The sequence below is a fragment of the Athene cunicularia genome (assembly GCF_003259725.1).
Source record: "Athene cunicularia isolate RWA chromosome 13 unlocalized genomic scaffold, athCun1 chr13_part1, whole genome shotgun sequence".
Classification (NCBI taxonomy): domain Eukaryota; kingdom Metazoa; phylum Chordata; class Aves; order Strigiformes; family Strigidae; genus Athene; species Athene cunicularia.
Genome location: NW_020799117.1, coordinates 7,900,145 through 7,919,462, shown reverse-complemented (window position 1 = coordinate 7,919,462; position 19,318 = coordinate 7,900,145). Strand labels below are relative to the sequence as shown.

The window sequence follows — 19,318 nt, the reverse complement described above, 5'->3', positions numbered from 1 at the left end:
CCGGGAGCCGCTCGAGCACGTGGGGGGCGGCGGGAGCCCCGGGGGGCGGCGGCGGGTTTGGGAAGGTGTGTGCTCACGGGGGGCCTCATCGCGGTCTCTTGCTGTCGGTGCAGGAGAGCTCATCGGGCACACGGAGAGGATCTCCGGGTTCGCGTTTTGCCACAGCCCCGGGCAAAGCAGCCTCTGCGCCAGCAGCTCCGACGACGGGAGCATCAAAATCTGGGACACGGAGGCCCTGGCGCCGGTGGGGGGGTACAGCCTGCACCAGGTAGGGTGCCCACCGGGAGACGGAGGGGGCGAGACCGGGAGCGCTCACAGCGTGGGGTGGGTGTTTTTAGGCCTCGCACACAAAGCGGGGTGATGTTACTTGAACTAAAGGTGAATTTCAAACCCGGTGAAATTAAAACCGTTGAACGCTTCTGGCCAGCATTTTGTTCTGGCCTTAGTTAGGGCTGCGGCGTTGTTGCATCACCTTAATGGGCTGTTACCATCAAAGCCTCCGTGGGTGAATGAGTGAGTATGCTCGCAGGGCAAACTCCCTGCCACTTAACCCAGCCCGATTAAAATCTTCTCAGCGAGTTATTGTTCCATACTGGCCAGACTAAGAACATATATTTTAACAGTTACTGTCACTCAGGGCAGCGTGTCGGCAAATGCATCAGTCCTGCCAAAGCCTGAAAGAACTGAAAAGCTTTAGAACTAGTTCAGCAGATGCTGGGGAATACTCAGATTTTTTTCTGCCCGTTATTCTGTGTTAGATGGTGGTAAACCAGCTTTAACTGTATTCAATTCTTTCTTCAGAATGCAATCTCAGCGTTGCACTGGTCACCCCTTGTGAAAGATTTGATTGTATCTGGTGATGAAAAAGGTGTAATTGTTTGTTACTGGAACAACAGAAGTGACAGCCAACAGTTCTTCCCAGAGCCTCGGACAATTTTTTGTCTCACTTGTTCTCCTCACCATGAAAACCTGGTGGCAATTGGGTAAATATTCATTACGTTTTGTTTTCTGTTCCTCTCTGTGAGAACCTTATTGTGAATTTTTACTACGCAGTTGCAAGGTTGTTTTTTTTTTTCTGTTTTATTCTGGTATGCAACAGTTCAGAAATAAAATTTAGATTTGGTGGACAAGCAAGACATAGAAATCCATAACAGTGTAAGGGTCCGAGCTTGTTTTGAATCTTTTAAGTTTCTTTAAAATGTTACTTTTTAATTAGATTTGATTGGTGTTTGTCACATTATAGGTTACTTCATCTGAAGATAATTTCTTAGTTTGATTAGGCCTTTGCCAACCACTGCAATTCCAGTGCTTTAGATGCTCTATACTGAACCAAAGAGGAATGTGAAAGCCATTTAGGCTTAATGATACAGTTCTCTTGAAGGAGAACAAACACCAGAGGGCAGGAATGAAAGTGATTTGTGGTAAAGGGAAAAGTTTTCCTTGTGTAAAAGCCACTGTAGTCTTTTAAGTCTCTGAAAGCTGTATTCCCAATGAATGTGTGTCATCTCGAAGCCACATGTACTGGTTGTACTTCCTGTAAAGGCAGCTGCAGGTACCCAGTGCTGTACCAGAGCTCTAACTGACAGTCTGCTAGTCCTCTTGCTGCTTGTGATTTGGCTTCTCTGTAATACAGAGATAGTGATCCTGGTAAAGAGCTCAGAAATCAAGTCAGATATTATTCTCCAAGAATCTCTCCATTAATTTAAGTCTTTATTTTTAGCTACAAGGATGGCATGGTGGTTATAATTGATATCAGCAGGAAAAGAGAAGTACTTCATCGACTGAGAGGCCATGACGATGAAATACATTGTCTGGCCTGGTGCCCTGTGCCTGGTGAAGAAAAGTTACCTGCTTGGCAAGATGAGCTTCAAGGTATGCAGAAGCGATTAATAGTTTGAAGTAATTTTTAGTTCATCTAAACGTCTTTCTAGGGAATTGAAATCCTTATAAAAAGAAGCTAAGCAAAGACAACTGATAAAGTACATTCTGATACAAATCAATATATTTCCAGTTAATTTTTATAAAGCTTTGAATTTTAAAGTATAATAACATGACTTCAATGGTATTCAGTGGTTCCATCAGAGGAAGGCAGACTTCCAAACGGGGAGCTGACACAGGACACAACCACGAAGAAAGGTTGTTACCTGGCTTCGGGAAGCAAAGATCAGACCATACGAATATGGAGCTGTACTAGAGGCAGAAGTAAGTAAGATTAATAATGTGAGATACACAATAACAATATGGTGGAAGAGTTATTCTCTACCTGCAGCCTTCCATTTGCTAACTTGGTAGTTTATACAGCATGGGGAGCATACTTAAAGCTGCAGATTCACAGAACTTTTTCTCCCAGAGAATTTTGATGTACTAGGTCTAGATGATCCCTCTTGGTTCCACAGGTGTGATGACTTTGAAGTTGCCACCCACGAAGAGAAGAGGTGGAGCTGTTGATCCTGCTGTTAAAGAGCGCATTTGGCTTACTCTTCACTGGCCTTCTGGTCGTTCCACAGAAATTGTATCCAGCTGTTTTGGGTAAGTGGGGCACACAGCAGCCTGGGTACCATCAGCAACTGCAGATAACACTTAAGGAAGAACTGGGTAGGAAACTTTGACACCCCCTTTTTCCCTGTATAGCTGGAGGGAAGGCAGGCCAAGTGTTAAAGTGGGGGTTCAATAGTAGAAAACTATTTGTCCCATAATTTGTCTGATAATGTAACTGAATATTGACTGCTAATGGTAGTAATTGTAGGTTTGTCCATATAAAAGGAGAAAAATGATATAACAGTTCTCAGTGTGGTTAACTATGGATATAATTTGTAGGGTGGTATTTGTGCATATCTGCGTATAGGCACATGCAGTGGATGCGTGTATAACTTTGTATTTGCAGTCTGTACACATGTAATACAGTCTATATATAGTCTATATTCTTTTGAAGTGAACAATGAAGTATACACTTTACATTTTTCAGAGGAGAACTGCTACTCTGGGATTTGGCCCAAGCTGGGAAACGCAAGTGGATGCTTCTAGGATCTTCTGATGGACAAAATCACTCACGTATTGTGTTCAATCTGAGTTCTGTGAAGTCTCAAGACAAAGAGCTCCTTTTCTCCATTTCAATGGACAGAGATGTAAGAACCATTTATAAAATAAACATAAAAATAGCAGTACCTGTACGGTTTGACTGAGTGAGGCTACCCCTTTTAGGGCCACAGATTTTCTCTTCAAGTGGGTTTACTGCAGCATTTTACAACATCTTGCTTAAAATTTGTTCTGAGCACAAGCTGTCTATAATATTTTTGTTAGTTTGTAAGCTCAAGCTCTTACCATGGTAGAGTGAATGGTTATGACATTCTGAACTTGACTGGTAAGCGTTTAAGAAAGGGAGTTTACCATCTTTTTTTTCCTGTATGCTTCATTTTAAAAAGGCCTATTTTTTCCTTTTTAAAAATGTTTACTTGTACAACCTAAAGCATCTATTTTTTTTTTTTTGAAAGAAGCTTTCTGCCTTTTACAGGCAGCAGACCACCTCCTGTTTTGAAATCAGAAGAGAACCACAGTATTAAAATGTAGTCCTTTTGTCCATTCCATTACCGTCTTCCAACTTGCAGCTCAGACATGTAATCCTCTGGGTGCAGATCACATACTATGTCAAGCCTTGACTTTGACCCTTTGATTTTTCATCTCACTTGTGCTTTGTTGTCCCTTGTCGTATCAGTCACTCTCCATTTAATCATTCCTTGTTCCTTAAACACTCTTCAGGTGAAGTGCTGGGACTTGTCAACTCTTGATTGTTGCTGGACAATGCCCTCACTTGGGGGGTTCGTCTATAGTCTCGCCTTCTCCCCTGTGGACACAGGCTGTCTTGCCATCGGTGTTGGAGACAGCATGATCCGGGTGTGGAATACTTTGTCCATGAACAATATCTATGATGTTAAAACCTTCTGGCAAAGCATAAAGTCCAAGGTTACAGCAGTAAGTGTGCTTTTCATTCTCCTTTTCTATTGTCTCTTTTCCTCTTCTCACTCCATTAGAAGAGTATTTCTCTTGGGCTCTGAAGAAGATTTTTGCAAATAAAATCTGTAAAGCCAAGTTGTTTCTTTTGTACTTGATTCTTTTCATATATACAGTGCGCTTTGGAATCTCGCAACAAATCTTTAGACCTTTTCACAGCCCTAGGTGCTTGCATTACAGCTAGTGAAAATGAGCTGAAGTCCAGCTGACTGTTAGATTACTTTCTTGTTTTTATTCTCCTTCGTGATCCTTTCTCGCTTCATCCATGGTTTCCCTTGTGCTGCTAGGAAGTTTGACACACACGGAAACCAATGTGGATGTCTTCAGGTTGGGTTTGACTAGTGGTTGACGAGAAGCTACTGCCTGGTAAAATTGCTGGCAGCATTAAAACACAGTAGTTATTCTTGTTCACACCAAAAAGTTTTCTCACCATCCTACAATATTCTCCACATCCATTTTGTAATGTAGATATAAAGTAATATTTTAATAATTCTAGTCCGTTTCATCTCATCACACAATAGCTGGTAGGGGGAGAGCCTCTGATACTCAGAGGGATCAAATCAAGTGGCTGCAGTTGGAAAGGCGGGTATAAGGGATGGTGTTTGCTCATCAGTTTCAATGTTTTCCTTTTGTTTATTATTTATAAATAAAGTGTCTGTAGCTTATGTCATTACAGATCTCTTTCTGTTTTCCTTGCAGTTATCCTGGCATCCAACTAAGGAAGGCTGCTTGGCTTTTGGCACAGATGATGGAAAAGTTGGTATATTTGACACCTTCTCCGGCAGGTAAGAAAGTAGCTTTCAAATTCGTGTCAGATCCTGCCTGTATGTTCCCATGCATAGGTGGCGTGGTCTTTCCTGAGGTATTTCTTTACTACTAGACAAGAGTAGAATTAAAAAAACTAGTCAGTTGGATTTTCAGTGCATCTTTTCATGTCTCCATTATGTCTGGTAGCTTCTAAGGTAATTTTACTCAAATTGCATGACCAGAGATCATCTGTGGGAGGACATCAGTCAAGGAAATCTTTAGCCAGAAAGATGTTTTCAGAGCATGAAAAGCAACATGCAGGTGCAGGTCATCAGGACAGTTTTGTTATGTTTTTTTAGTAGTGTCCTAGAGGAGATGTTAAAGAAGGCTTAGTTGAGCCGTTGGTTTAGTATGTTATAGCACCTGGTGTCCGTTTTCACCACTGGAAATATGTTGCTTTGAAATATTTTTTTAAAAAAACCTTTTTTTTTTTTCCCTTTGCTGACACCTGACTGCCTCTGCTTCCTTATTTTCCTGCCCAGTACTAAGAATAAACCACCTCAGATCTCCAGTACTTACCACAAGAAGACTGTATACACATTAGCCTGGGGGCCTCCAACTCCTCCTCTGTCTTCTGGTGAGTCTTCCAATGCCTGTGACAAAGCAGGTCTTCTATGCAGAGCACACAGATGCCATGAAGTTGGTATGCCCTCCCTTAAGAAAAGGAGCCCCATTTGCTTGGTAGCAATCCTTTCTGGCAGCTAAGAATGCATCCTGCTTGAAGAGCTGTTAAGTTTTGCAAGGGAGCAAAACAATCTCTTCTAGTTCTTGAATTCTGGTAGCTTCAGGAAGTAGAGGGGAGTGGAGCACCACACCTCTGTGCTTACTTCAGGGTTTTACAGACAGTACCTGTCTGTGCAGGCTTCCTGCAGTAACTGTATCAGATCAGAGATGAGTTCCTTAGCTCCAGAAGTAGGTTTCTATGATTTGAACTAAACAGAACAGCTCCATTAGCTCTTCTTACAAAACTGGAATTATTTTAAGTATCAAAAATAAAGGGAATTTTCATGCTTGCGGTGATTGTGCTATGGAGAGATCTACTGGTAGATAATGTTTTGATTTATAGTGGGAGTGATTACTTCTGCTAAGACTGATGAAGAACATGGTATATTTAGCTTTTTTTCCTCTGTTATATAGGAGGAGAAGGTGAACAGCCCTCTGTAACTCTATATAGTTGTGCTGGAGAAGGTATTGTTTTTCAGCACAACCCTTGGAAGCTTAATGGAGAGGCAAATGACATCAACAAAGTCATCCGAGACACTAATTCAATCAGAGTGAGTAGTATTTCGACTTTTTTAATGGATTTGTGGTAACCATGTCATAGTGTCTATGGCCTTGTAGATTTTTGATTTTGCCTTTGTGATGTACCTGTAACAAATGAAAAATCTGAAAACCGCAGTCTCTGTAGATTAACTTCAGAGACGCTTATTGGCTAAAACTCTTTAAACATTTATGTGTTTGCCTCTGTAAAAGAGTCTCTTCTTGCCCCAGTGTCAACATGGCACATCTGTTCCTGGCATCAATTAATTAATTTACTTAACCAGAAAAGTTAAATTGAAGTATAGAGTCTCGTTTTAAAGCTCTGTGTAGCTGTTTAAAATAATCTCACACAGAGCTTTCCAGTTTCAAAGCACTTGAAGTAATGTCCTGAATAATGTTGTAGCTTAGATCACGTGATGGGCATGCATGAGGTAACTACCTCAACTTCTCTTGTTTCGGACATTAACTTCTTTTTTTAAATAAATGGTGCAGTAAAGGCAGTTTTGATTTTGCAGGAGTTTGTTTGCATTTACACTGCAGGTAATACAGAGTGGTTGGTGATAACAGACTATAACATTTTCTCAAGTATCATCAGTCACTTAGTTGAAAGTATAAAATAAGTGAAGTGGGTAAGACCTTCAGTTGTTTTAAGTTAGCATAAGCCAACTGAAGTCAGTCAAACTATTAATGATATCAGCTGGGTTTTGGCTTCTTCCTTGAGTAGAAGACTCACTGGGGGTTGAGACTAATGTCACAGGCAACAAAATGATCATTTTTAGGCATTTAAATGGTAAATTGTAAGTAACTTTCATCTGAATTAGGAAGAATAGAAATAATTAGAAGTAAACTTTGATTTCTTTTGAAAGATGATAGAATTTGCTTGCAATGTATAGGGCTTTCCAAGGAGCATACAAAGACTGAGCATCAAGGTCCTGCCAGAATCCAGACAGACTTCCTTTGAGATGTTAAAAATAATCACTGGTTCTTGCATCAGTTCATTCAGTCTTAATCACTCAAGCTTATGTCACTGCTGCAAAAGCAATGGGACGCTTTTGTGACTTTCATTTTGCAGACTGATTTTAAGTTTGTCCAGTTGCCAGTCTTGCTCTGTTGAATGGATGTGAGAGAGGTTTCAGAATTTTTGACAATAGTTGTGTCTTGACTTTCTACAGCACAAACTGCCTGCACGTACAGAGATCAGCTGGAAACCTGATGGCAAACTCTTGGCTCTTGGCAATGAAGATGGGTATGTTTCCCTTGTAGGTGAAGGTGGTATATGTGCTGATCTTGACTACAACCACTGTAGTGAAGCAAAAGCACTTTTTGTTGCCCTGGTTTGTCTCTGTTCTTTTTCTGGAGATGTATTTGAATTGTGATAATACAGCATTCCTTGCTGTTACTTGGTTTAGCCACTCCTGGCATGGAGGATCCACATAATCATGTTAAATTATTTTTCAAGGATCCGTTCATGGTTGAAGTGCACTTTTGCTGATGTATTGCTGATGTATAAGTGAGGGCTTGAGATGAATCCAGAAAAGAAAAACTCATTTAGTTACTCTATTTCATGTTCTGTGATTCTGCTTATACAGTGTAACAAAAAATTCCCATTTTCTTTGACTGCTGGAATTCTTACGCTGCTGTTCTTACATTTCAGCTCAATTGAAATATTTCAGGCACCAGACTTGAAGTTGCTCTGCACTATCCAGCAGCATCATAAACTGATTAACGCTATTCGTTGGCATCATGAGCATGGGAGTCAAGAGCTGAGTTACCTGATAGCTTCAGGCTCAATCAATGCCACTATTTACGTGCATAATCTAAAGAGTGTCGTAGGTAACAGTCTGCAGATTATATTCCAAATCTTGGCATCTTGTTTTGGTTTACTCGTCGTTTGTCTTGCTGGCCATACTTGATCCTGTTCTTTATTCTTTCAGAGAGCACTTCAGAAAGTCCTTTGACAATAACAGAGCCTTTTCGAACCCTGGCTGGGCACACAGCTAAAATCACAAGTCTTTCTTGGAGCCCCCACCATGAAGGAAGACTGGTATCTGCTTGCTATGATGGCACTGCACAGGTATTGTTCCACAGCCACTCAGAAGTGTATTTTTTTTAGTTTCAGGTCATCCATTAGTGCTTTAGAACCAAGCTGACTAAACAGCAAAGCTGCTTTTGTGAGATAAACTACTGAAGTACTGCAAATTTACCCTTGGTAACTGTTTCCTGGTTCTGGATACCTGATAGGTATCAGTATATTTTTGCCAGCTGCATATTGATTTGTAAGTCCAGTCATTACCATTTTCATATTGCCACTTTTGGATCCACAAAAAAGAAAGATGATATGCAAATGTATCTATGCAAACAAAGGAAGCCCTGAATTTTCTTTATTTGCATGTTGGTATTTGAAATACCTGTTCAAATACCCTGAAACAGAAGCTCCTAGAAGTGCAAATCACTGAAGAGAAAATGCAGACTATTAGGGGAAGATGAGACTTTCTGAGTAACTGGATTTCTTTCTTGTTTATAAGGTATGGGATGTTATGAAGGAAGAGCCACTCTGCAACTACCGAGGGCACCAGGGCCGGCTACTGAGTGTCCAGTGGTCACCAGTGGATTCAGATTCTGTTTATACAGGAGCAGATGATTTTTCTGTTCACAAATGGCACATTTCAAAGCAGGAGCATACACGGCCTCCTCAGGGTAAGTATATTCAAACAGAAGATCCTTTCCTGAATATGATGTTGGAGCTGGGAAATAGAGGGTTGTCACATTGAAATGGTATGATAAATTCTTATGCTGAATTCCAAATCTGCCTGCTACCTTTTCAGGAACAAACTGTCTGGGTTAAATTGAATTATATCCTTATTTGGAAACTAAATGTTGATCTTGAGAGACAGCTAATGGACTCTATAAATAATACCAGGGTAACTTTTGCAACCTTTTACAGGTAAAAAGAGTATAGAATTAGAGAAAAAAAGAAGTATGCAACCAAAAGTCAAAACCAAGAAGAAGAAAAAGCCTGTAGGGAAGAGTCCAGCCAAGCAGGATCCAAGTGATCCCATGAATGGAGATGAGAGCATGAAGGAAGTGTTGGTAGAGGAAAATGGAGTGTCGGACCATGAAGGAGAAAAAGAAGCTCAGGAGGCAGAGTTGCCTCATAAAGTCTCCACAACTGGTAATAATCAAATCATCTTAGTTCAATGGTTCCCAGACTGTTTAGCCCTTGGAGCATCACCAGTTTTAATATTTTCATGCAGATTTTCTCATAATAACAGTTTATTGAAATACTCCACTTGAAGGAAATATGTTTCTGGAATGCCTTTTGTAATTTTCAAAACTAGCTTGGGACTAATTGTCTTTAAAATTACTTTGGCCTAACAAACAAAGTTACTGTGTTTGGCTTGGAACAGTGACATTTTTGATCAGTGTTGCCTTCTGGGGATAAATCCTATAATACTGGTGGACCTTTATTAGTGTCTATTGACATCTTATTTAGTATTCTGACAGTTCTGTCATGTTTTCTTAATATTTCCTTTCCCTAAAAAGCTATTAATTTCTATGGCAAAGCGAAGCTTGGTTTCTGTATATTTTGAAATTAATATAATAGCAGCATACTTGACATCTACACATTCTTTGGGCTTTTCCATTTACTCTTTTCCTTTTTTTATCACTTAATTCCACAGTGTCCAAGGATACATCTTCATCTGCATATGATTATTCTTCCTTCAGCTTGACAAAGCCTTTTGTGACCCAGAAAACCATTCCTGTGAAAAAGGATTCACCTAAAGAGAAACCAAGTTAGTATGTTTCAGGGACTTTTAGCAGTCTTGCATCAAGGCAGAGTTCCTCATTCTACGTTTCTGTTTGGCTGCAGCTTCCCTTCCTAATGTGACATCAAATAAGCACCAGAGAAAGAAGAGAGTGCTTTTAAAATATCTTAAAACGTTTTAAGTTGTTTCTTCTTTTATTTGCCCTGCTTGTCAGGTCACTTGAGTAGTTGTTTAGTGTAGTCTTAGATACTGCCTTTTAGTTATTATTATTATTATTATTATTATTGTTGTTGTTGTTATTATTATTATTATTATTACTATTATTATTATTATTATTTAGTTATTATTATTATTATTTCATTCCAGGCAAGATGGGCAGAAAAATAGACAAAGTGACCAGTATTCAAAAGTAGTCATAATAGAGATGTATTTGGCACTTAAGCATCTGGTTTTTGTTTTCCTGTGTGAGGAAGAGGGGCATTTGGAATACTTTGGAGAGTTCTGCTGTAGGAGGCTTTTGTAACTGTGTAGCAGAGACTAAAACATGTCTGATTTTTCAGCTCCTGATGCCTCTCTGAAGAAGAGGAAACCTCGTTCTATTCTACCCTTCAGCACATCCATGGATCACAGATCAAAAGATGAATTGCATCAGGACTGCTTGAGGCTGGCTACATGTCTAAAAAACAAAGGTATCGGTCTAAAGCTAAAAAACTTACAAAATAGGCGCTCTGAAGGATTCAGAAGTGTGTGTCCAAGGACCTGACTTTGACCACTGGGCATTTTTTTTAAATCCTTACCTTTATCAAACTGTGTGACTAGTTATGGCCTCTTATTTAATTTCTCTAGCAGTGTTTCAGCACTCTGTGGTCACTCCAAACAGGTCTTGAGTAGGATCCTATGTTGTGGAGACAGAAAATTGTCTGCATACATGCAAAGTGTTTTTCATCTTCAGAAGTATAGTATGGGCTGGAGAAGATAAGCCATTAAGGGAGATGTTTGTATTCTCACAGCATTGTTCCTCATACAAAGGAATGTGGTGTTTGATTTAGAATAGATGTAATTCTTTTTATCTGGTTTAGATAATAATGAAGATGTGTCCCCTGACCTCAAGGGTTGCATCCATTTGGGGCTGTTCACAGACAGGGCTTCTCTGCACAAGATGATTGATGTGGAAGGTAAGTGGAATAATGAATCCACCTTGACAGTATGTCCACTGTAACAGTTTTATTCAAGGAGAAAAGAAATTGTGAAGAATACTTCAATTTTCTTAACTGTGGATTAAAGTGTAGGATTAATAATGCAGGTGTGTGTGAAAAGAAGGAAAGACGTACTTTTACGTCCTTAAGTCGCAAACCTGCAATACCTTACACTTGAGTGATCTCACTTTTGCCAAGTTACTTTACTAATGCTACTGCAGTCATGCTGATAGGAAGTGTGTTTGCTTCCAACAGGAAAACATCACTTGGAGAATGGGCATCCAGACCTCTTTCAGCAGCTCATGTTGTGGAAAGGAGATATGAAGGGTGTCCTCCAGGCAGCTGCTGAGAGGGGAGAGCTGACAGACCAGCTGGTAGCAATCTCGCCCATGGGTATGTTTGCTCTTGTAACACGGGAGCAAATGGAATTAGCTGCCAAGGGTAGCCTCATTCTGATTGTTCTGGGTTGGAAACTCATGATTGTTCCAGACTGGAAAGAAGTTGCTCCTTTAACTGCTTGATAACAAATATCAAACACGAAACATTTCCTATTTATGATGGATTATAGGCTGGGATGTTTCCACAAGCACCCTTAGGTTGGGATAGCAGGAACTAGAGTGGTTTCCTTTGGGACTTCTTGAAGGAGCAGGCCCATCCTTCCAAGCATAAAGTTGTTTTTTTGTAATATGTAGCAGTCCTTCCAGTCTGCTCTTGGTTTAAATATGCTTTTAAGTTATTTTACTCATAGTAAAGTCCTCCAGTGATCTTCAAGCTCTGCTTCACTGCCTCAGTGACTTGTATTAGGATGGTTTAGAAACAAGAAACTAATCTGGGGCAGAGAAGAGGTACATGTTGAAGAAAGTAGTGATGATGAATTCCTATGGGATGACTTCCAGTTTTAAAATTTTGCCTCCAATTGTATTGTCTTCTCTCTTGCAGTTGGGTATCAGGCCTGGGTTTGGACAGTAGAAGCCTTTGCGAAGCAGCTGTGTTTTCAGGAGCAGTATGTGAAGGCTGCCTCCCACCTCCTGTCCATCCATAAAGTGTATGAGGCTGTCGAGCTGCTGAGAGTGAACCATTTTTACAGGTTCCTATATATTTATGTTTAGGATTCGTTCCTGTTTTCTCGTGGGGTAGCTTTGGTGTTTTGGTTCACTTTTTTTGTACACAGTCAATTAACTTATCTATCTTGTTTCCCTTATGTGTGTTAGGGAAGCAATTGTAATCGCTAAGGCCAGGTTGCGTCCAGAAGATCCAATTCTGAAGGATCTCTACACCAGTTGGGCAGCTCTGTTGGAGAAAGATGGTCATTACTCCATGGCCGCCAAATGGTGAGTGTTACTGGGAAGAAGACAGAATTGGTTCCATGCCATGTTGTAATTTGTCTAAGGTGCTTTCTGAGCCTGACCTCACTGGACTCCCTCAAGAAGCTCCAGAGGGCAGTTCAGAGAAGAAGGTCCAAATGCCATACTACAGTAGAGCCATCTTTTTCCATAGACATTACTGGGAGGGTTTGAACACTAGCCTAGCAAGACTAAGATTAGGATATATACAGAAAGACTGTGTGATCTTTCCAACCTTTCCACTGTAAATGTGCAGTGCAGCAGTTCACCTTGAGTTTCTTGAGGCTGTAGCTAATACCCTAATCACTGGATTATCCTCCTCTAACTAAGTTAGAGTATTTCAAATTTTTGATTACCAAAATTACTAGTAACACTTGAAATATTTTGGCTGCTGTAGTGTTCTTTGCTTGATGCTGATTTCAGTTCTGGCAGTTTTGAGGACGTTCATACTTGTGAAGGGGTTCAGATGAAATCCGGAGAAATGCAGTAGGGATAAAGTACTGCATATAACCTTTCTCTCTTGAATCTATTTATAATTTCCATTTCTCATCCAAGCTGTGTATGGTAGGCACACCGCCAGAGGTTTCAGTCCAGATTATTAGGCTGTGTGACTTTCCCTTTGTAGCTCTGTCAGATCAGGTGCAGTATGTCTACAGTAAACTCTGGTAAGGCAAAGCCATGAGAGCTCCGAGAACCTGTGGAGAACATATGTTTATCTTCATTTGTATGTTTGTGCTACTCTGTTGCAATACGATTTAAAAACAGTATTTTACTACTAATCAAGTCTATTTGCTTTTATCTCTTTTCAGTTATTTGGGGGCTTCCTCACCCTATGATGCAGTTAAGGTGTTGGCAAAAAAGGGGGATGTGACATCTCTTAAAACTGCTGCTGAGCTTGCACTGTTATCTGGAGAAGAGAAGTTGTCAGCAACTTTGTCTTTCAGATGTGCCCAAGACCTGCTGTTATCCAGGAACTGGGTGGGAGCTCAGGAAGTCCTTCAGCAACATAAAACTTTATTTGTGAGTCTGGTCATTTCCTTTCTGCTTGCTTTAGTGTTGTCTCTCTTCAGATTAACTTGATTAACTTCCCATATGTTAATAGTCCACACATAGTCCTTTGAGATGGTTTTGCCTCAAAATACTTTTCTAGAAGTTTATTGAAATGACCTTATGAAACAGCATGTGTATTTGCAGAGGCAAAGGGCCCATGGTGGGGAGGCATGTACTCTCTATGCTTGTTAGTTATAGGAGAGGTAGTTGAAAAAAGTGGAATTTCTTTTAAAGTATGTAATACTGATCATAAGAAGAAAGAAGTGGAGGAAAGTATTTGCTGTTTACATTAAAGGAACAAATGAGATAACTGTTAGTCCATCTGCTGGAGACTTAATCCAGAAATTCATTTTTGTGTGGACTGAGAAGCAGAAGGCTGGCTCAGCTTGTTCTGTGGTTTCCTTCTGACCCTAGAGTCTCTTGAGTCTATCAGCACTGTTCTTTGTAGCTGCAGTTGTGAAACAGTCTGTCACCAACAAGCTGTTACTACCCATGATGTTCTTAAATTTGCCTACTTGCTGTGGTCAGTAAGGGATTGTTTTTCTTTTAGCAGCAGCTCAGGGTTTTTTTTTTGTCTTGTTAAAGGGACAAAGACTTGTTTTCTGCCTTAACGAACTGCTTTGCAAGTGCCTTAGTGAAAGAAATCCCTGTGTCTGGAGGAGCTCCCCCGTGCCTCCCTGTTATCACAGCTGGGAGCTGAACAGAGAGCTCTCGTTTTTTGACATGGTGATTGAGGTGTGGCAGAAGATAATGTGCATGGACACCACTGAGCAAGCCACGTGTGCGTGGGAGCAGCTGCGCAGTGTTGAGCATCCTCCTTCTACCAACAACACACCCCCAAAACAGGTAAATGGATTTAGGTCTGTAGACACACTATAAAAGCCTTACTGTGGCACACGCAGTAAAACACAGCCCCTCTGCGGTGTTGTACCAGCCATTCTCAGGGAAACAATGTCTGCACCCTGCTGCAGGGTGAGGTTATAGTCTGGGAGAAGTAGCTGATAGGCAGCTGGGATGGCTTGTGTAGCCACCAGTTTGTTTCTGCATTTGTTTCTGTACAGGGTAGGGACTGACATAAGGTGTCCGGTCATAAGCACTGAGATCACCAAGATGTGCTGGCTGGGTGGGAGGGATTGCAGTAGCTGAGTGGTCTCAGCAGTGACTTGAGGGTTTTGTGTTGAACTGATTAGAGAGGCAGGGCTGCTTGTTGTTAAATTATCTTGGAGTTCAGAGGGTCTGGTTGTAGTGGTGCTCCTGCAGCTCTCCTCTTACCCCAGTGAGTCACTGACCTTTGGTGTGCTCCCATTTCTCATCTGTTTAGGACACATGCAAGCACAGCTGCTGGTTTTACAGTTCTAAGCCATGTAAAAATGCTCTGTCTCTTGCATGAAGGAGACTGTGTACGTTGCACTGTCATTAAAATTGCTTTTGGTTAAGTCATGTGTTTCTGGGCTCTTCCACAGTGGTCATAAGCTATGAGTGATTTGTACTTTGCAGTAAAACTATTAATCATGCTCTCTGGTGCTTCCTGTAGGTGCTTTTCCATATCTCCCATGACCTGACCCTTGCAGCTCTGAGCTATCACACTGCTACCTGGGATGAAGCAGTGAAAAGTATTCTTGGAGCTGTGGCCCGCAGTTACGATGCTGGTAATTTCACTCTGATGCAAGAGATTTGCAGGATCATCCTTCCTGAAGGTATGTCTCGTCTTGTGTATCTCCTGGTACTGACAGACAGGGGAATCCTCCTTGTAAGCACAGCTGTGTCTCCATTAATATTACTAGGGATAATAACATTTAGAAGGAGTAAGACATACCCACATATGTGGCAACCTATGGAATTTGGCTAGCGCAAGGACCATTGGGCAATCAAAATTCCTGGCTGTGGAAGGAAGCTCAGCAGTGTCAGCAGTTGTGGGTGATGTAGGAAACTGAGCAAATTCTGTTCCGTAAGGGAGATGTGGATGCTGGAAAGTTGTGTTCATCTCGGTTACGGATCCCTCCAACCAGCCCTTCCCTTCGTTCTCTGCACAGTATGCAGTGCACTGGTGGCTCTTGATCACGTGAATATCTTGCTGTGCAGCTTGGGACCAAGGAATTTTACTGTAGATGATGAGACCATGCAGTCTTACACGTAGCTACATGAGTTTAAAAAGATGCCAGAGATGTCTGCCTTTGCTTTTCTGCTTCCTGCACCACTGCCAGCTACTGAGCAGATCTCTGGTTTGGGTCTCCAGGATAGCTGTTCATTTACCAGATCTGGTCGTCTTCTTTGGAAATCTCCATACTATTTGTAATCCTTTTTCCATTATTAGGCTGTGGTAACCTGAGACACAAACTGGACAGCACAAATTCTCAGAGCATGGACGCCTGCAGAAGTTTAGAGGGCTTTGTGGCTTATGGACTGCTGTATGACCTCTGGTGGAACCCACCCAAAGACACCCTTGTCTTGCAGAAGGCTGGTTTGGATCCCATTCAGGGTCCCAGGGAGCAGACAGCTCTGGAGAAGAGTTACATTTCAGGTCAGTCCTCCTCTGAAGAAACTCCTGATCAAACTGCAGCTGAGATGGATGAAAACCTGTGCAATGAAACTGAAGTTTGCACATGTGAGACAGAAAGTACCTCAAGAACTAGTTCGATTGATTTGGTAGACAGACAGTCAAAACTGAATGGCTGCAAAGTGCTTCTTTCAGAAGAGATGGCTGCTTTACAGAACACCCAGAGAGATATAGCTGAGGTCCAGCAGATTTTAGCAGAGATGATCCGCCAGCATCAGCAGCAAAGGAACGATCTCCAGGAAAACGCAAATGGAAGCACCCAGGAAAGCAACCTGCAGCAGAGTTCAGAGACTGAATCAGACAAACCACACTCTGACAGCAATCAGATGAACTGGTAAGCATCAGAATGCGAATGAATGGATTGAAAAGCATTGGGGGGGTTGTGTGTTTGTGCAGCAGATTTCTTGTTTAGCTCAGATGCTTCTCATCTCAAGCTTGTCACCCAGGGACACTTCAACATACAGCTCAAAATTCTTGCATTTTCTTGGGGCTGAACTACCACGTGCATAAATTTACTACAGCTGAATAATTCCTGGTACACAGGGTGTGTTGGTATGGTGAATAAACAGGGCAGCTTAAAAAGGGGAGGATAATGAAAAGGACAAGCATGATCTAAGAGGTCTGTCTCTTGGTTGAACCATTATTTAGGACTTTGGTAGGAATGAACTAGAGCATGTAACACCTGTCCAACTCTCCTGTGCTGCCTGTCCAGGAGGGAGGCTTATGCAGTCATTTAAGCAAAAGTTACTCACAACACCTGTTCTTTTCTTGACAGTAAAGATGAAGTAAAGGAACCAATTACACTCCCTGAGCTAACAAAGCAGCTTCTAAAAGCAAAGCAGAAACTAGCAGAATTTCCAGACAATTTAAAGGTAAGTTTTCAGAAGAGGCATTGTGGTTCTGAAAAATGACAGTCTTTTTGTCAGGGCAGCCTCATAACAGAACACCATTCCTTACTTTCTGTGAAAGGGAACTTTGTGATCTGGCAATTTTGAGAGAGAATGGATGCATAGCATCAGGGTAGTATTTTTCTTTGACACATAACTTTCTCCGTACAGTTGGAAAGTGCAGGTAAAGCTCCTGCATGGGAGAACTCAAGGGGATGTTCTGTATTAATCTCTCCCATGCATTTTAGAAGTAATCCCTTGCTACTTAGAATTATGTATGCAAAAACAGTTTGATAAACAGTGAAACCAGAAATTTAAGGTATAAAATGGCCTTTCTAGACTAGGAACTGTAGAAACTACACATGACATATTTGAAAACGTTTCCTAGGCTGTCTCATCCCTGCTGTTCTCTAGTCTATAACTGAAGGTAGTCATGGTGATTGTGCAAGAGGGGGCAAACCTTGTCAAACATGCACTGGAAAAAAGAGGAGGAAATGCATCTGAATTAGTATCTGTTCAAAAGATACTGTAAAGCAGTGTCTTTTAAAGAGAACTCATTGCCTGAATACATTGTAGTTGAACAATTATAATTGAAAGAGTAGACATCGCCTCATGTTCCTTTTTTTTGCAGGTCTTCCCGTTCCCTGACGTGCTGGAGTGCTGCCTTGTGCTCCTTCACATCGGATCCCAGTGCGCTCCCGAGCTACAGGAAGAGGCATCAGCTCTCCTTAGGAAACACGGCAGTGCCCATATGTACAGCAGGGCTGGCAGGAGGTTCTTCACATGACATTTTGAGACAAAACTGTCTCCCTTGAGCTGCTTACAGATACTTAACACCAAGGCTGTTCTTAGAGTGAAAGCTTGTTTTGATGGCCATGGTTATTTTGGGTAAAACTACTAAAAAACAGGTTTATATACAGACTCATTTGTAGTCAACAATTACTACTACTAAAGGAGATTGTGTTAGAAAATTGAAAAGCAGTAGGTTGGGGCCTTGAACTGTATACAGGATTTTTGTACAGTCTTTTCCAACAAATAAAAGTTACACTTCTCTTAGATGTAAGGGAAACAGTTTGAGCAGCTCTATCAGTCTTTCAGCAGAGGAGGAATAGGAGCTGCCCTCAGGAAAAACAAATGTTTCTGTAGGCAAACTGACCTTTAAGCCAGTATTGTTCTTAAAAGCATTTTGAGTTCATTTTCCCTCCTTTAAATAAACTTATCTACCACCATGAATTGGCATTTAATTTCATGGATAGAAATCTGTATCAATCAGAGGCAAATGCATTAAAAATAAGCCTGGTTTGTTGGGTTCTCTCGTTAAACTTTCTACATAAATCAAACTCAGTAGATAAAACGAAGTGTGTGCTATGAATTAGCTTTGTGTGGTGAAGCCACCTGTAAAGGTGAGGTACTACCACGTTCTCTAGAAAAGCTGCTATTTTAAAAGTGCTAAAACCAATCCCAAATTCTGGAGTCTTACAGTTTACCTAAAGGCTTTGCCTGTTTTGTTAGAAAAACTAATTCTTCCTCAGAATAAGGCTATATAATCTTTAGTGAACATAGCATTTATCTTAGTAATTTCTCAAAGCTTTAAAATGCAGCAGAAGAGTTCATGGTAGGATAGGAGGTAGGTCATAAATTTAGAAAGTTTAAGTACAATAAAGATTATTGAAAAAAAGTAGGAGGGATGGATTTTTTTAGATGAAGAGCTGTTTCAGATTCTTCCAGTCACAATACAGTCTTGATACTGGTAAGGGCTCCTGCTCCGAGTAAAGCCTCAGAACATTTTGAAAAGCAGCCGGTGAAAGGTGGGGTTTATTAAAAGAGGATCCTCCGGCGGATGTGTTAATCTGGTACATTGTTGCCACTAACTTGGAACTCGTTAAATTCTGTACAAAGCACTTGAAAACCAGGAGGGGGAGCCAGTGCTTAACCAAACAGCCCTCCTACACTTTAAAGCAGGAACCACTAGAGTTGAGGTGGAAAACTTCACACGGGACAGATAGTGACAAATCATTTTGCTTAAGTGGCTATGCTGCACTGAAAGAATACTCCACAACACTGCTAGCCGTGCTGGGAGACGAGCAGAAGAGAATACAAGTCCCCTGAAGAGATCCTAAGCTCATCTTTCATCAACTCCTGTACAAGAAAATCAAAGGTAGATTTACTAAGAACTACCCCAGTAGCGTATCAGAAATAGTAAAAGAAGAAACTTGAACATCTTTGGGCATGCATTGCTCAAATTCAGATTCCAAATCTGAATTTGGGGAATTTTAGTGCTTGATGGAAAATTCAAAACAAGGCCTGGTTTAAAAAAATTTATTTTACAAAAATTAAAACCAAGTAGTATTTACAAGCATTTTAAATAGCAGTTCTAAACCTCAACTCCTAATAATGGATTGTTTAAGCATGTTTAAAATGTAAGACATAGTTTTCAAATTTT

General features: G+C 40.9%; 1 protein-coding gene across 1 annotated transcript in view; it reads left to right on the top strand.

The window, feature by feature from the left end:
- Window positions 1-18,105, top strand: part of GEMIN5 (gem nuclear organelle associated protein 5) — an 18,344-nt gene extending 239 nt beyond the window's left edge. Inside the window, exons 2-28 of the mRNA XM_026858507.1 lie at window positions 114-268; window positions 802-983; window positions 1,721-1,872; window positions 2,071-2,202; window positions 2,397-2,529; window positions 2,966-3,125; window positions 3,757-3,969; window positions 4,708-4,793; window positions 5,298-5,392; window positions 5,953-6,089; window positions 7,248-7,321; window positions 7,730-7,908; window positions 8,010-8,149; window positions 8,601-8,772; window positions 9,020-9,247; window positions 9,756-9,869; window positions 10,403-10,531; window positions 10,922-11,017; window positions 11,294-11,431; window positions 11,978-12,125; window positions 12,250-12,369; window positions 13,191-13,401; window positions 14,017-14,277; window positions 14,966-15,128; window positions 15,746-16,322; window positions 16,764-16,860; window positions 17,507-18,105. Coding sequence (XP_026714308.1) covers window positions 114-268; window positions 802-983; window positions 1,721-1,872; window positions 2,071-2,202; window positions 2,397-2,529; window positions 2,966-3,125; window positions 3,757-3,969; window positions 4,708-4,793; window positions 5,298-5,392; window positions 5,953-6,089; window positions 7,248-7,321; window positions 7,730-7,908; window positions 8,010-8,149; window positions 8,601-8,772; window positions 9,020-9,247; window positions 9,756-9,869; window positions 10,403-10,531; window positions 10,922-11,017; window positions 11,294-11,431; window positions 11,978-12,125; window positions 12,250-12,369; window positions 13,191-13,401; window positions 14,017-14,277; window positions 14,966-15,128; window positions 15,746-16,322; window positions 16,764-16,860; window positions 17,507-17,662 — 4,448 coding nt within the window. The 3' untranslated portion in view covers window positions 17,663-18,105. The remainder of the gene's footprint in view (window positions 1-113; window positions 269-801; window positions 984-1,720; window positions 1,873-2,070; window positions 2,203-2,396; window positions 2,530-2,965; window positions 3,126-3,756; window positions 3,970-4,707; window positions 4,794-5,297; window positions 5,393-5,952; window positions 6,090-7,247; window positions 7,322-7,729; window positions 7,909-8,009; window positions 8,150-8,600; window positions 8,773-9,019; window positions 9,248-9,755; window positions 9,870-10,402; window positions 10,532-10,921; window positions 11,018-11,293; window positions 11,432-11,977; window positions 12,126-12,249; window positions 12,370-13,190; window positions 13,402-14,016; window positions 14,278-14,965; window positions 15,129-15,745; window positions 16,323-16,763; window positions 16,861-17,506) is intronic.
- Window positions 18,106-19,318: the final 1,213 nt, after the last annotated feature.